Source organism: Numida meleagris, chromosome 1, assembly GCF_002078875.1.
Source record: "Numida meleagris isolate 19003 breed g44 Domestic line chromosome 1, NumMel1.0, whole genome shotgun sequence".
Taxonomy (NCBI): Eukaryota; Metazoa; Chordata; class Aves; order Galliformes; family Numididae; genus Numida; species Numida meleagris.
This window is the reverse complement of record NC_034409.1, coordinates 33,945,236-33,961,436: the sequence shown is the minus strand read 5'-3', so window position 1 is coordinate 33,961,436 and position 16,201 is coordinate 33,945,236. Positions and strand designations below refer to the sequence as shown.

Sequence of the window (16,201 nt, the reverse complement as noted above, 5' to 3'; positions counted from 1 at the left end):
CCGCCGGACCGCCCGGGGGCTGGCTCTTGTCGCCGGCGATTTTTTTTTCTTTCCTTCCTCTCTTCTCGTTTTTTTTTTCTTTTGGGCCTGTCCCCCCCCCCCCCTTGTCACGGACGCAGACCCTTAGACAATACCGTGACACTAGCAAAACTGGCCAGCCAAGAACCAATAATGTCTGGATGAGCACTTTCTTTTTGAGTGGTCTCATGACTCAGTAAGAGCTGAATAAAAAAAAACATTGAACAAAAAAAAAGAAATAACCAGAATATAAAACCAGAAATACTGTAATCTTCACAAACATCGAGCACTCTGGCCCTCCAAAAAAGTAGAGTATTAGAAAACATGCACAACATGCACCCATATCTCCTGTTAGTACACTGCTTCATGCAATGAATGTAAAGCCTCTGAAAAGATAATGTTTGCAGTAAGAAATTACAAACAAAAAATTACTTCCATACTTGTTTTTGGAGAATCTGTTCAGAACCACACACAACTTCATAGTGAAGGAATTCCTTTAAGTAACAAACCAAAAGCTTTGGGTTCTGGATCTAATGACAGGGAAAAGATTTGAAGTTGCAGTCTGTGTTTGCGAAATGTCAAGAGCAGTGTGACCCTACTGCTGCTGTGAATTTGATCTGATGTGTGCAGTCAGTGAATATACGTTTGGGACTAATTCTCCTACCTTATGATACAAAAAGTAACGAAAAACAATTTAGTTAGCTCCCACACTGCCAATCCACCATGAATCACGAGGCTACCTACTTTCTTTTTCCTTTTGAAAGACTAACTGTAGAACTCCTCCACTTGCAAGTAAGCTCTGTCACCCACACTGCATGTAGCACAACCCTCGTCAGCGTGAGGGAAAATGACAGGATAGCATTTCTCCTAATTTCCTCTGTTCTTCTCTAAACCAGTGGCTTTTTGCTGTGGGAGTTTCTGTTTCTTTGCTTACTTTTTTGAGCAATAAATGGTTCTGTGATAGTAACCTTTTGCATCATGTGATGATTTTCTGAAACCCTCTGCCATCACTCACATAACAATAACAGTTTTTCCACATTGTTGCATTGAGGCTGGCTGCTAAACAGCAACAGTGCCACCAGCACAGAATTAGTTTTGCAAAATACTCTGCTAACTGCGTTGTATAGGAAGAAAAAAAATCACGTAATATTCTAACTCAGTTCACAGAGCTTGCAGTCAGGAATTCTTCTCACTGTGTTTATAAATGTATTACTACATATTTTTTGAAGCTTTCTTTTTTCTTTAGCTCTGTCAGCTATTGTCCAAAACCACTAACTGACTGTGAGGGGTAGGTGCTTGTTAATGAGAAGGGAATATCCTCATTTCTGGCTACAATCACTCTGCAGTTAAGCCATGGTTCAGTTTTGCCTGCTGTACTTGCAATAACATTTCTTAATGCAAACTTTTCCCTTCAGCTTAGTGAAAGAACTAATTTTGAGCCAGGGGTGAATGAAGCCCGATAGTGAGGCAGAGATGGTTCTCTTTTCACCAGAACTATACCTGATGTCTTGCGTGAGAGTTCCTTCGGCCTCGGCTAGAAGCATTATTAGAAATAAAAGTATGAAAAAGAAGAAGATAGTAATTACAGCAAAGGTACAAGATCCAGAATAGTGGTGATCACAATTTCACACAATATAATAAATTCCTAAAGTCATAGGAAATTAAAAGCTGGATATGAAACCCAGGCTAATACTGCTTCTTTGCAGACTTTGAGTACTGGATCTAACTACAATGGCAAGCCAGAAACTGCTAAGTGTGGGTTACACCATTATATTCTATCTTCTAAATGATGCTATATTTCCTAATAAAACCAAGCTGCCAATATTACCCCTACTTGATTAACAAAATCGTAGGAAGACTACGGTGAGTAATGAATCCTCCTCTTTCCCTCTGACTTCAGGAAGTATTATATTGATCAACTGGGAAAGACAAGAGCCCCAGGACAGACTTACACATAATGATCTGCCTCAGCTCACATGAGGCTGTGACCATTATAGTAAGAAGTGTTGAGATCAGCCACTCCAGTGGCTGGTGCCAGTACCTTAATGAATGACTCCAAATCACCATTAAACAACTTAGCACTATACTGTGATCGAGGTCTGGACCTCCTGTGTTTCTGGGGCTTAGGGGGAAGATTTGGAGGCCTAAGGGAAGGGAATATGATTACTGAGCAAGGTAGAATTAAGTCAAACAGTAAAACGAAATGTCTGTAAACTCAGCAAAACAACAGAGTATTGCAAAGGGAGAAATAAAGTAATTATCAAGTAAAGATTTTCCAACAAATTTAACTGTAAAATGTGAAGAACAACTCCATTAACGATGTGTTACTTATGGATAAATACTGACATTCTGTATCAATCCCCGCATTGCAGTTTTACCGTATACATTTATTCCAAACACCGTACAAGTGGAACTGCCATTTCTTGTTGCTGTCATCCACAACATCTGCAGCACCATTGGAATTCAACCTGCCAGCCATGGCAGAACAGGGGGCACTCTAAGCACCTCACGCAGAAAAGTTGCTTCGTACTGAAGAAGCTTCACATCCAACTTGAAGCTGATGAACACACCCCTAGGATGCTTCAAAACTGAACTGTCTGCATCTTCAACTAGAGCCAATAAGATTAAACAGCTTTAGCCCTTGACATTCAACCACCAACATCTCTGAAGAGTGCTCCAATTTGTCATTGTTTTTCAACTGGGATCATGTACGGAAGGAAGGTGAATCCAGCTAATGGAACTACAATGGCCACAGATCAGTGGGAAGAAAGGAGCTCTGAAGCCTGTAGAGATGTCTCCAGGAATACTGGGGACCAGGCAGAAGAAATTATATAAAACCAAATGGTCTAGGCAAATACAGAGCTAGAGCTGCATCCAATTTTTTTAGCGGAGAGGGCAAAACTTTTGTTGGTGGTGTTTTTTTGCCATTTCTGTTTTGGAAGTAAAAGCAGAAAGACGAGGCATTGACCAGGGATGGAGAGAGGGCAAGGAAGAATGAGATCAGGAAGGCTGGGCTGGAAGCTCCTACTCTCACCAGGGTGGGAAAGGTGGTGCCCACAGCAGTGATACAGGCAAGCGGCAGCTGCAAACCCTAACAGTTGCCATTGCTCCTCACAGCCTGATAGCCCTGGGGGCTGTAATGTGCCTGTCTGTGTTTATGTCTGGAGGCAGCCTCGCAGGTGTGGCATTACACAATGGAAAAAGTATGTGCTGCACGAAGAAGGGAGACCATGTTAGGTCTCTTCTGTGAATATATAGGTCCTTTCAAGCATCACACGCATGGATACTGAACGAGTCAGGTCTTCCTGTCAAGAGGTAAGTTACCAAAGATGTGGCCTATTCCCTAAATTAATGTCTGTATCAGTTTCTTCTGAACTGTGCATCCTAACCAACACCTTTTCCCAGCACCAAAAATCCCCCTGCAACTTACAGATTTGACGTGTTCCCCAGTACAAAATATTTTCAATGATTTCCCTGCTTCTCCCACCCTTGGCCTAAGTAGATCACAAGAATGGGGAAGATGAACAGGCATTCCTTTATACATCAGCATGTGAGAACAGAAAATGCGGCATGTTAAAACACACAGTACCTGCACACAATTTGGGTAACAACAACAATAACATTATATATCAGTAGGAGCCTGTTCTAAAATTTGTAATTTCGTTTTCGTTTTCCATTTGTTGCTCTGTAAATCAACTTAAATAAAAATGTCTTACCTTGTTGTCATGTATTCAGCCCTGTGACCTAGAGAAGTTCAACAAGCAGGAAACAATCATTTGCATGTTTTACGTTGATTTTTAGCTTTTTGCATCTAAATTATGCTTGACAAATAGGTTTTAACCCCAGCTTTCATGTTACCAGCAAAAGATACACAATTATACAATTAACAGGCAATGGAATTATCTACCATCTCCAGAGTTACATTTAGAATACAAACACAACCCACGTTACCAACAACTAAAGCCTGCCCACAGATTAAAGGATCATTTGATACTGTAAATAATTTGAAGCAAAACTCCAAACAACACATGTTGCTTATGCTCGTGTACTTTTCTGGCTAAATCAGTATGGAGATAGAGCTGTGCCAATATTAGATTATACCTCCTGCTATGCTTTGTGCCTAAACCTGTTCAGTGTTGAAAATAAAGAGCTCTGTACATCAGTGCCTTGCTGCTGAAAGCCTTTACTCTCTTTCGCTTGTATACTGTACAATGCTATCACTGGGACATGCAGTATGGACATAAGAACAGTGACAATTGCACAGAATACTACAGAAGCAAATACTGTACTCCAGAAAGGTTTAACCTTTGTAGAACAACAGATCAGTAAGTTAGGCATGTGCCCCATGCAAATGTAAGATAATGACAAGCAACATAATCAAACAGAAGGAAGGTCATGATAAGGTATGTTCCACCAGTCCAGTCTTCCCCATGGGAGATTGTACCCTATTAATTAACTAGAATTCTTTGAACACATCACTATAATACCAGACGAAGGAGAATCACTGGAATTTATCTATTTGTAAGTTCTCTGATCAATTTCTTCAGAAGCTGCTAAAGTAACTACACAGCCATGGATTGAATGGCAAAATATCATGGCTCATCAAAAAACTGGTGAAGAAAGAGGAAACTGAATTGAATTAAATGGTCTATTTTCATCAAGACAAAAGCGTAACTGTCATTTACTCAAGCCTTCACATTATGTCCACTTACAGAACACATTTACTAGTGTCTCAGGGAGATCACAGCAGCTAAGGAGGCAAAAGATTGTGCAGGTAACTAAAAAACTTTTGTATCAAGTCCTGACAAAACTGTGAAGTCCTTCAGAGGAGTTTAATTATGTTAGGGAAGAAGACACACAATGGCAAACTAGGGTCAATATTGACAGGTTCAAATAACAGATACTAGAGAAGAAAGAATTAAACACCTATGGAGCTAGTAGAACTACAGATAACTATACTGACTCTGAAAATCACTCTGAGCATCACTTGGACTACAGGTGTAAGATCACTGCTCAGTTTGAAAGTGACACTAAAAAAGCTCATCAAACTGCACAAAGAATGAAAATCAGTGATATACGAAAATAATATTGTTATGTGGCAATGTCCTGGTGCAAATGACATATTGCACGGTACTGAATAACTTCCACTGAAAATACATTTTGCAATACCAGAAGGCTGGGGATCCACCGAAGGTGCCACAAAGAATAAGTACTGGGAAAAAAATCTCTGGGATTAGTACGATGTGTAAAGATCATTGGCAATTATTTTACAGAGGTGAAAAGGAGAGATGAAAGAAGAGTATGGTAGATCACTGATAACATGGAAAGGGTAATCCAGGAACTACTCCTTACTCATATAACCACAGGAAATTCATCTCAATGTATAAATTAATAGTAAAACAAAAGATGTTACAAATCCTAAGACTGGAGGATTTAAAAATATCTCTGGTGTTTAACAAATTATAACAAAATCTGTGTGGGACACAGAGTCAATTTCTTTTACAATTGCTTATTCTCTTTCTTGCCTTTCTCTTTGATTTGTTCAACAGATAAGCCTTGAGTCTGAATGAACATGGGCAAGTGTGCTTCCCATCTTTAGTATTAATTTTGTTTGAATATTTCTCATTTATTCTTCCAAATTTGCAGCTGCAGTCTTAGCACAGAGTATTTAATCTATCTTCCTTGTGCAGATCATGAATATGCACCTACAATGCCCATGAACAGCAGCGGATTTTAGGAGCTAGGTAACTGGCTGGAATAGAATCCAAATGCTGTCAGTGGTGCGGACACCATACACGAATCTGGATTTATTCTGCCTACATCTTCTTACAGTGTACAGATTTGAACAAAAGCACAAAAAACTGGCAGTTCAGACCATCTACTCCCTCTCCTCTTTTATCCTTCTTCTCTCCTCTCCTTCTCCCTCCTATTCTCCCCTGCACTGTGTAATTTGGCACCCTGTGTTATTTGTCAGCTGTCTTGCTGACACGGAAGTTTCCAGAAAAGGCAGTTTGAGTGGAGAAGGAGAGCTCACTTCCTAAAAAAATCATTTATATAGTAGTTACAGTAATCATGTTCTTAGTTTCACCGTAATTCTACTCTTTCGATCTCCTCATTCCAGGCACATGCAGAATCCAGATCTTCCTTCCCAGGCACTGAGAAGGAACATGACATGTTCCTGACATGTATACTGACATGTCTCAAAAAATGGGGCACTGAAGATTTTTTACCTATAAGAACAATGACTTTTGCTCCAAATACCAGCTTTGAATGTGTGTGTACGCATTTCAGATACTATTTGTATGTGCTACAGCATGATGACAGAAAAACAGCTACGTGGAAAAACACTGTGGGCAACAAAGATAAACAACTTGGGGTTACAGCTGTTGGGTCAAAGGGAACTCTTCAAATCAAATGGTCCAAGCATGTCTGAGCATGGCTAAACATCCCTGAGTCTGACGGAAATTTATCACTTAAGTCATGGTGCTGAGCAATTTTTCTTTGGGCTTCCTTTGATATAGTTCTGTCCTCGTATCTTTCCAGCATGCATTAGGCAAGGGATTCTACCCTCTTTTATCTTTCTCCCTTCTGTAAATAATCATGTATTTTACTGGGATTCCTAGTAACAAATATTTACTTCATTTTTCCAAGTACATTTTCTGGGAGCATTTGGAGGTAAATATTCCTTATTTTTGACCAACATAGCTGCATATTGTTTTGTAGGAATAAACTGCTTACCACATGCAACTAAATTCTACTAAGTGAAAACTTCCATGAAAAAGAATATAATTAGTTGTCTGAAAACAGTTACTATCTTCTACAGTACAGGCCTGCAAGAAAATGTTGCTTATTTCATGCTCAGTCACTCCCTGAACAGGGGCTTTGTTTGAGTCATAGCCAGATAAATGCTAAAAGCTCTTTAGGAACTCCCACAACTGTATTTGTGGAGCTGGGGTTTCATATTAAAGGCACGAAGAGATCTGATTAACAACACATTTTTGGCAGTAGAAAGAAAATAAATTGACACATCCTGTTACTCTTCAGAGAACAAGCTTCCTTTCTTGTGCCTGAACTTTGAATTATAGTCTTTAACCTTCAGGAGAGAGTTTTTATTCTTTGTGGTGTAATAGACTTCCTCTGAAGTATGTAACGCCCTGTGTGGCTAGTTCTCAAGGCGTGTGGGATGATTCTCTTTTTCCCATTTGGTCTATGAGGAAGTGCCTGTTGGGAGGGCTGGTAAGAGGTGGGCTCAAACTACGCATAGTACCCAATTCATTACTGTCCTAATTCAGCTTTACTTCATTTGATCACGAGCATGTGCTGATGTGTTTATATTTTACGAGGATGCATTTTTAATAATTGTGGAGTATATTCAGGACAATGGATAATTCTCTGCCATCACAATTTGTAAAAATTCAAATAATTTTATGTGCAATAATGATAATCAACAGGTGTAGAGGTATTCATTAAGTTTTCATTCATTTCACTTCACACTGCAAAAATATTATGTAGAATCCCACATTATTTAAGTCTACAAGAGTCTCACTACTGAAAGTAGGTGAGGAGCTACGGTGTAGTAGGAATGACTGAGGTCAGGATTTCACCTATTACATTTCATAAATGCTCCACCAAGTTATAAGGCCGCAAGAAGGACATTCATGCCCACGTGTCAGTCACGCTGCACTACTGGATCCACTGTAAGTTATGTATGCTGGATAATTTTGCATCCTTATTTTTCACTTTCCTCTAACTCATAAAAAAAAAACAAAACTCAACTTGACAGTAATCACTGAGAAATAGAAACAGTGCATTTGTTACAGCTTTTAAATCACCCTGCATTGATTGTATCAGCTCTCCTTTCAGACACGAGATTTTTCATTCAGTAGTTCCATCTCCTCATACAGTCACTTGTCTAAACATTTGTATTTGTATTTGGAAATAAATATCTGTTGAAGAAATAAAAAATGACTTACACTGTGTAGTCTTACCACTGCATCAAAACTATGACTGGTTAAAAATCTATGCCTAGTTGACAATTAAGCTTTGTTTCTTCATTTTCTCCTAAATATCTCCTGCATTTCAGTGGGTTCATTGTATAGTCCAGAATCACGTTTACAGTTACTATGTAATATTTACCTTCTCCAAGTGCCCTTTGCAGCAAGTCGTGTTTTGCTTGAAGTTTTGTGATTAGATTACTACCTTCCAGATATTCTCTGAATTTCTGTGGAGGTGAAGATCAATCTATTACTATGCATGTGACTTAAATTCCATGAATTTCTGCACAACGTTTACTTTAGGTGTTTGATCTGTTATCACACGAACAAGGAAGCACCCAACATACCATGAAATAGAATTGCTCAGTTTCCTGCTGGTTAGCTCTTCTTTTTGCAATGCTAGGTTTACTTAAGTATGTCTCAGAGACTGTTGACTTCACAGATTCTGTTGAACGACTGTGCTGGAAACATTCTGACACATCATAGTCTTCAATGGTGACCATATCTTGTATCGTCTGCAAAGTAGCCTCTGTTGTTTTCTTAACCTGGTATTAAAAAGCACAGCTTACCAAACAGGAAGATAAATGCATACCAGAACAGCTTATAATGGAAGTTCATTATTCATACTAATTCTCTGGCACGCTCCTCTGGCACACTTCCCCAAACAAACTGTGTCATGTGAATGTGAAAAATTAGATGTTCTATAATAGATATCTACATAACAGAAGAATGACATAATTAGATTTCACATCTAGTTCTCTGCTTTACCATGGTACAATCCACAAACATTGATGTACTCTTCTGATGACTGCATAGCCCTCTCAAACATTTGTTTCCTGAAATTAGAAATGTGACTTGATTTGATTATGGCCCCTAATTTGGGACAACAAACAATAAATACGATAGGCTGTTCTGGAGGGTCAACTCTCCAGCATATGGATAATCTGCTAGGCTGAACATGTATATTAAAGGATCTGGCTGGCAGAACATGTTCTTCCATGATAAAAATCTGTGGCACTGTTATGTAGAGTACTGAGGTGTGAAGCATAATGATGTTTGCGCTGCAGAAGTGCAATACACAGCTGGAAGAGGGGGCTGGACAAAGAACAACTTAGACCAGTCTCACAGCACTTCCTATGAGCTGTGAAGAACAGTCATAGTGGAAAACAGGGGATGGATGCCATGGAACAGGGGATGCAGTGTTTCCACAATGCAATAACTGGCAAGATTGACAAGAACGTCATTTACCTCTCAGTTCTGCTCCACTCTCTAGCAGAGTCAAGAGAACTATGCACATTTACTGTGTTGAAAATATACTTGTGCCTGACAACATGATTTCTCCCTCTATGCCCTTGCACTTACTGGTGAAAAAAATCTTTCCTTTTTTCTTTGCTACCTTGAGATACTTACTGAATTCAAGTTCATTTTTTAAGACTACTGCATGGGTCTCACAGACATCAATATTTTGTTCTAGGCATTCAAGACGTAACACAGAATGAGAAAAATTTGAATCTCGGAAGTTTATCGAAAAAGTCCACCTAATTAAATAGCGTCTATGATTTAATTTAGGAACAGACACCCATTTGATCTGAAGGCCTTTAAAACTGCCTTAAATTGGATAAAAGTTCAATTTATACCCATGATGGGGCCTCCTTCTACTGCCAGACCAGAGGAAAGAGAACAGCTTTGGTTTTTTGTACTTTACAAAAAAAGTTTTTTATTTTATTAGGTGAGTTATTCCCATGAAAGGCATTCAGTACCCCTGTTTATAAATAGCTGCAGCTGAGAGCATAGCAGATTTTGACTCAGCTACCACAAATGACAGTCTAAATTCCTCTGACCTTCAGAAGTAGCAATTTGGGGACTGGACAGAGTGGTCACAGATGACAGACAGTAAGTATGCTCAATAGCTTTCTGCCACAACGATGCAAAAAAAAAAAATGTTCTACAAGTTTTCACTGAAATACAAATGCAAAATACAGAACTCACTACTGTGACTACATGGACAGGCAAAATGCGAAGTTTACAAACGTCTATAAAGCAGGCAAGAATCCTGCTGCCCTTAAACGATACAAAAAAAAAAAATCCTGTAGTACTCTGAGTAAATGAAGTGCTTACACACATATCTTTAAGTAGTTAGATACATCAGGAGTTTTATTAGAGTTTTACACATATCATGCAGGTACCAGCTGAACAAGTAAGACTTCCAGAAACTAGACCTTGGTGACATTTAATGACACTTCCCAAATGGTGCTTCTCTTAACACCTCTGGAAATGCCTCCAAATTCAATACATTTGAACATTTTGTAGCACACTTGAAAAGTGGTAGTTTTGTATCTGAATGTATATTTAATCTCCTCAGAGTTGAACACCAAAAAAGCTAAGCGCAGATTTTGTGGTTTTCCATGCTTATCACACTCACAAAGGAGGCTACAAAAAGAGGTTCTACATAGCACTCTGCCAGTGACCTTCAAGATTAAGTTCTACACTAGGATAAGAAGAAGTAGACTTATTCTATGAAATATCAGGGTTAAGTAAATAGAAGTGTTAGAAAAAAACAACTTCTTATCTCCGCTGAAAGACATTACGCAGTTTATGAAGTTTATTTTCATATAATTCTTCACATTTATGAATTGCTAAATATAAGTGTGAAAGTAGAATAAAACTATTTTGGAGAGTGATGTATAGAAGCACATGAATATACGTATGTTATAGTCTGCCAAAACTGAATTGCCTCAAACCTTTCCTGAAAAAGACAACGAACAATATATGTGAAGCCAACACATATTGCTATTTTTTTCTGGTCTGTTTACTAGGCTTAGGCAAGCAGTTGTGCTTAATGCAAGCTAAATCCAGCACTCTTTTACATCACCTGAAATGTCTCCAACTAACAGAAAAAAAAGGAGTGTACAAAAAGCTCTTTCCTTTGTTAAAAATTAAGACAGCTCATATAGACTGATGTCATTTTAACTGCCATTTATGTGGATTTGACAAGGTAGAAAACACAGCAGCTTCCCGAAAATGGTGTCTGATGCATAGCCCATGCACACACAGACCTTACCTCCTCATTTTCAATTTTGAGAGTGGCCAATCGTGACTGTAGTTGCTGATACCGAAGCATAAGCTCTGCTTGCACAGGTTGCTGGGCAGTGACTTGACAAACCTAACAAATAATCAGAAAGAGTTGTGAGGTGTAAGGAGTTAAAATAAAATCAATTCTTCAGTTGCTCTCCTTAACGCTAGATGAATTCCCATCAAAGCCACTAAAATGTAATAAAGCAGATAATAAAATGTATTCATCTAAATTTTAAGTATTTGTATGCTACATTTCAGGGAGTACAACCTGGAGATCTGCAGTTGCCCTCAAACAGCAATCACAAGTGCCATTATGGGAAAGGCAGGTAGTGAAGACAAAGTCACTATGTACTTCAGTGTTGGGCTGAGCACAGGCTGGCCAGAGAATCTTCTGGTATGCCATAATGGGTAATACAGAATATAGTAACACACAACAGTATTTAGAGCCTCAGAACAGTGCTGCAAGTTTTGCAAAAGCTTACTGCTGACCATTTGCTTTGGACAGCAACAGCAGCTTTTACCAAGCTGCGACTTTGTACAAGGTGATAAAATCTCTACCTTTTTCTACAGGAACAGAAATAATCTCTGGGGGGATATTTGTCACTATACAGACCTCATCACCCATGTGAGACTGGAACTCAAATTTCATTGGTGGACAAAAAGCAGTGGGGAACATTTCCATGAATCTCTGCTTGTCACTTCGTGGCTCCAAGCTGTCAACTGCATTTTCTATGATGTCGAGGCCCTCATGCCTAGAAGTTTCAAGGTTATATTCTGCAGAAAGATATGTTCTTAGGGCTCTGTTCAGACTTGCGTGGTATCCAAGATCACAGCACTAATAACATAATAAAGGGAGAAGAAAACAAATTAAAAAGCAGGAACACTACATCCAAGACTGCAATATCAAGAAACACAGTAAAAGGAGACAAAACTCAGTTAAAAAGCAGGAACACCGTTTCAATATCCCAAATCACCAATTATCACTAAAATTTTCTGTCCATGAACTTTTCTGTCTTCAAAATACTTTACAAAATATCCTGCAATTTCAGCATTGGGGTTAAGACAGTAAGTATTTCGTATCCTCATCCTACTGCAAAGACTGAAGGACCATTTTAGAAAAGAGATCAAGTGTACAAGTATGGCAATTCATCTTCTGGATTCAGATGCACTATGAATGCATTTACAGAGAAAAGGTTTGGGACTCCACAAAGAAGTGGGCTTTTCAGTATTATTGTCAGGTCATCTATTCAAACGCATCTTGATATATCTCTGCCATCTAGGTCAACGCTAGCACCTAACTGAAAATGAATCAGTTCCTGCTAATCATCGCTGTGCCCAAACAAAAAAAACCCCACATCTGCCTCCCATGTTAACGACCCATTTAAGATGCTTTTTGATGCAGTGACGAGAGTTTAACATCTCTTCCCCGACAGCACAGGCATACTTACCTTATTTCTCATGCTCAGACAGAGGCACCAGTGCACGTCATTACTAAATACAGAAGGTCATAATTTATGCCCTTTTTTCTAGGGGTGAGAATAACACTGGAATGTAATTGAAATCTAATTGGTAAATTGTAAAGTTCTGTTTGTTCCTGAATTTTAAGTACCCTAGGTTTGCATTATTCATGATTGGTTAATATTTTAGAGGCACAGCTTAATATATTTTTAAAACGTCACAGCAGGAGCGTATCAAGTAGCTGTTTTCTTAACTCCCCTGCACATTACACAGTAAACAATATCCTCAGCTTCTACTCAGTGAGCTTCCAGGTAATGGCAGAAGTAATGCAAACCTCTGTGTCACCTGTATACTCGAACATCAATCTGCTAACAGTTGCATACAAAGCCATGTTTATCTGAAATGTGTGTTCAGGCTTGGCTCAGTCCAGAGTGAAACTGACCAAACATCTGCTGGTACACAGTCAGCAGCAGACAAATATATCCAAAATCTCCTATCTCATAAGAGTGTATGCTGGAAATCACTGTAGTTTTAGGAGAGATTTGTCCCAGCCAGAGGACAATGCCTCCCTGGGGCAGTCAGGCAGTGCATTGCCTCTGCCCCCTCCTTCTTTCCCAGGTGACCCCCCACAGCTTAAAAATCATCCTTCCCTGCAGGATGCATTTGGGTAAAGAAGCAATCTGAATTCAGTCCAGTGTTTATATGCAACCCTCCCGCCCTGCTATTACACACCCTTAGGACTCACTGAATCCTTTCCCTTTTCCTTTTCTCTTTCTTATTAAAATAAAGAGAGACAGAAAAACGGGCACGTGCACACATACAAGAGCAGGAAAGTTTTCAAGCTATTTACCAGACCTAAACCTTTGTGTACAAGAGAAACAAACCACTCACACCTAGGCTTGTGTACACTCATCACTAGTGATAAAACTGCTCTGAAATCTGTCAAGGCTGTTGTACTCAATATGGATGTCAAAACTTCCAGACAAACTTTTGGGCTTAGCAAGTATTTCAGGTAGTTACTGCTGATGGAACAGTGGCTACCCAAAAACTAGTTCCTGAACTATTTACAGAAAATGGAAAAAAAGATGTCATGTTCAATCAAACGCACACAGCTTATTCTCTTTCTTTTGCACTTATACAACAGAAGCGTATTACATTTACTAAAACAGCCACTCAGCTTTTATACTAAAGGCCATCTATATTTCAAAGACATCCATTCTAAAAAATACTGTTTCTAAAAGGAAAAAATCTCCTGGTGTTTTTCTCTTGTTCTGTGTCAACTCAGATCTCATATTTAATTCACTACCTTGGATGAAAAAGACAGACTAAAAGTGATGATAAGAATGTGGATCAAGGCAGCTGTTTTATTTCATGTGCATTAGTTTCAGAGAGATCTCATAGAACATTTAACTGAGAGGAAATAAGGGCAATGCTAGCCTTACCATGGCCAACTACCCATGTGTTATAAAACTACAGGCATCTTGAGCATGAATTTTGGAGGATTAACAGAAAGCTCACTGATTTACAATTATAGATGCGCGGGTTTCTGATGCAGCTGTTTTACAAGTTGGAATATAAAGTTGCAGCCTTGCAGCTTTATGCAAAACCTTCACTGTTTAACCCTTTATCTACTCAGTAACTACCACCTGCTCGTGAATGAAAGCCACCGTTATTTTTGAAAGCAATGACAGCTGTACAGGGTAATAAATACTGCTTCTCAGCCAAGAACATGGATTCTTCAAGTGAAGCAGAACGATCTGCCAGACTAAGGCATGTTCTTGCAGAACCAATGCCAGTGGAGCAAACAGTAATAAAATCTAGAACCTGAACTAATGCCTTATCACCAAGGGCTCTTTGAATCAAACTTAAAATGCTTGGATTTGGATTTTTACTTCAAAAAATTAAGTAAAAATTGAACTTGTCCGAGTAATATTATATTTTTAAAAGTTAAATGAACACTCATAAGACATCACAGCTCTTCCTTCTGCCAGAAGGCAGTTCATTTTCTCTAAATTAGGGAGACAAAGATATTCTTAACCTAAGAACAGCTCTGTCACAGTATCAACTCGCAGCTATTCAGAGAGGAGAGCACTCTTTTAATCTGCTAGTACTAGTGATGGTTTAGAAGTAGAGGAGGCTACAATGGAGAAAGCGCTTGATACATATGCTCATTCTTAAGATTGATGATGTGAGGTACTGTTAATAAACCGCTATCCCCACAACACTCAAAAAAAACCCAACACCAATCCTTCAGGTGTTGCAAAAAAGTACGCATGCATGCGCGTGTACGTACGCATGTATGAATATATGATTTTCAGGAAAAAAATGCAGATCCAAAAGACTTATAAAGCTTGAAGAAGCAACCACACTGTTAATCAAGATCAGCACAGCAAGCTGACAGTCTGGATGGCTAGTAAGACCTGCTATCCATCTACAGCCTAGAGAGAGATTAGGTGTCTGTTGGTGCAGTAAGAAATGAAGATGAGAAATGAGAAAATGAAGTCACAGACTATGAATTTTATTGCATTTCAGGATTCATAAAGACTTTTGGTGAGGCAAAGTTGGGTGAGATGAGTGATGCATTTGGGACATGTGTGAAAAATTAATACTGTAATCTGCATTTTATTCTTATTTGGAATTAAATCTGAAGCAGTCTCAAGAGCATTTACTGTCTTTATTGCACCCCAAAGTATATTTAGGCTTGAACAAAACAGACTGCAGTGCTTAGCACAGAGCTGCAACTAAACATCCAAGATGATCTTCATTTCGTTTCAGGAACAATAATAAAATTCTAATGCCATGGGTAGAGAAATTCATAAAAATGTCATAACCCCTCAGTAAGTCACATTCTAATCATCCGTCTTACACAGGCATCAGCACTCAAATCAAAGGGATCTGATTGCACATGTGATATTTATGAGAACTTTTAATACAGACTGAGCCGCACAAACTCTAGCCTAGTTTTAAACTTGTTTCTATCGATGATTAACAAAGAATCCTTACCCAATAAATTAAGTTCGTGACAGCTAAATATTCTCTAACTTCCTAACCATCCAAAGCATGCAGACTGCAATTAGAGATTTGGAAGTTCCACTCTAAAGAAGATCAAAACATAAACACTGTATTTATTCTAGTAGCAGAACTACAGTCAAATTAGTTTTGACCACTGCTTCCTTGTATTCACCTTCAGACCATACTAGTGCATAGTCAGCCTGAAAAAAAGGTCCCTACCTTCCTCTTACACTCAGATAAGTCTAATAAATGCAATTACATGGACATCTTTAAGTAAATGAGTAATGATTTCTGACGTATGGACAGATGTTGGTACCAACAGTCAGCTTGGCAGGGGTGTGTACACTACTGCTCATCAAAAACCCCAAATTTTAAAAAATATTCTATGTGTTAGGTAATCTTATTTATTTAATTGAGCTAAAAAGCACTCTGCTATTTTCTACATGATTCACCATAAAGAGTAAAATTAATCCTATTTCTCACTTGAACTAGAACCTACTACACATCCAACAGAGAAGAAATTTTCAACAGAAAATACAAATTCCTCTAGAACAATAAGGACAGGACAGAAATACACTGTACACATCAAATCCTGCTTATCCCACTACTTCTTTGCAAATGATGGTCACAACCCTCAGCTTACT

The 16,201-nt window shown here is 38.7% G+C and overlaps 1 protein-coding gene across 3 annotated transcripts in view; it reads right to left on the bottom strand.

Annotated features, from left to right (window-relative positions):
* The window catches only part of SRGAP1 (SLIT-ROBO Rho GTPase activating protein 1), a 149,574-nt gene that overhangs the window by 38,380 nt on the left and 94,993 nt on the right, over positions 1 to 16,201 (bottom strand). The window contains exons 7-12 of one of the 3 annotated variants that reach the window (XM_021385062.1): positions 11,701 to 11,922; positions 11,074 to 11,175; positions 8,360 to 8,557; positions 8,155 to 8,239; positions 3,735 to 3,762; positions 2,060 to 2,162 (exon numbers count right to left, since the gene is read on the bottom strand). In XM_021385062.1, the coding sequence (XP_021240737.1) occupies positions 2,060 to 2,162; positions 3,735 to 3,762; positions 8,155 to 8,239; positions 8,360 to 8,557; positions 11,074 to 11,175; positions 11,701 to 11,922 (738 nt within the window). Of the gene's footprint in view, positions 1 to 1,518; positions 1,553 to 2,059; positions 2,163 to 3,734; positions 3,763 to 8,154; positions 8,240 to 8,359; positions 8,558 to 11,073; positions 11,176 to 11,700; positions 11,923 to 16,201 lie in introns of all 3 variants that reach the window. The other 2 variants (XM_021385063.1, XM_021385064.1) reach the window with 2 other exon arrangements.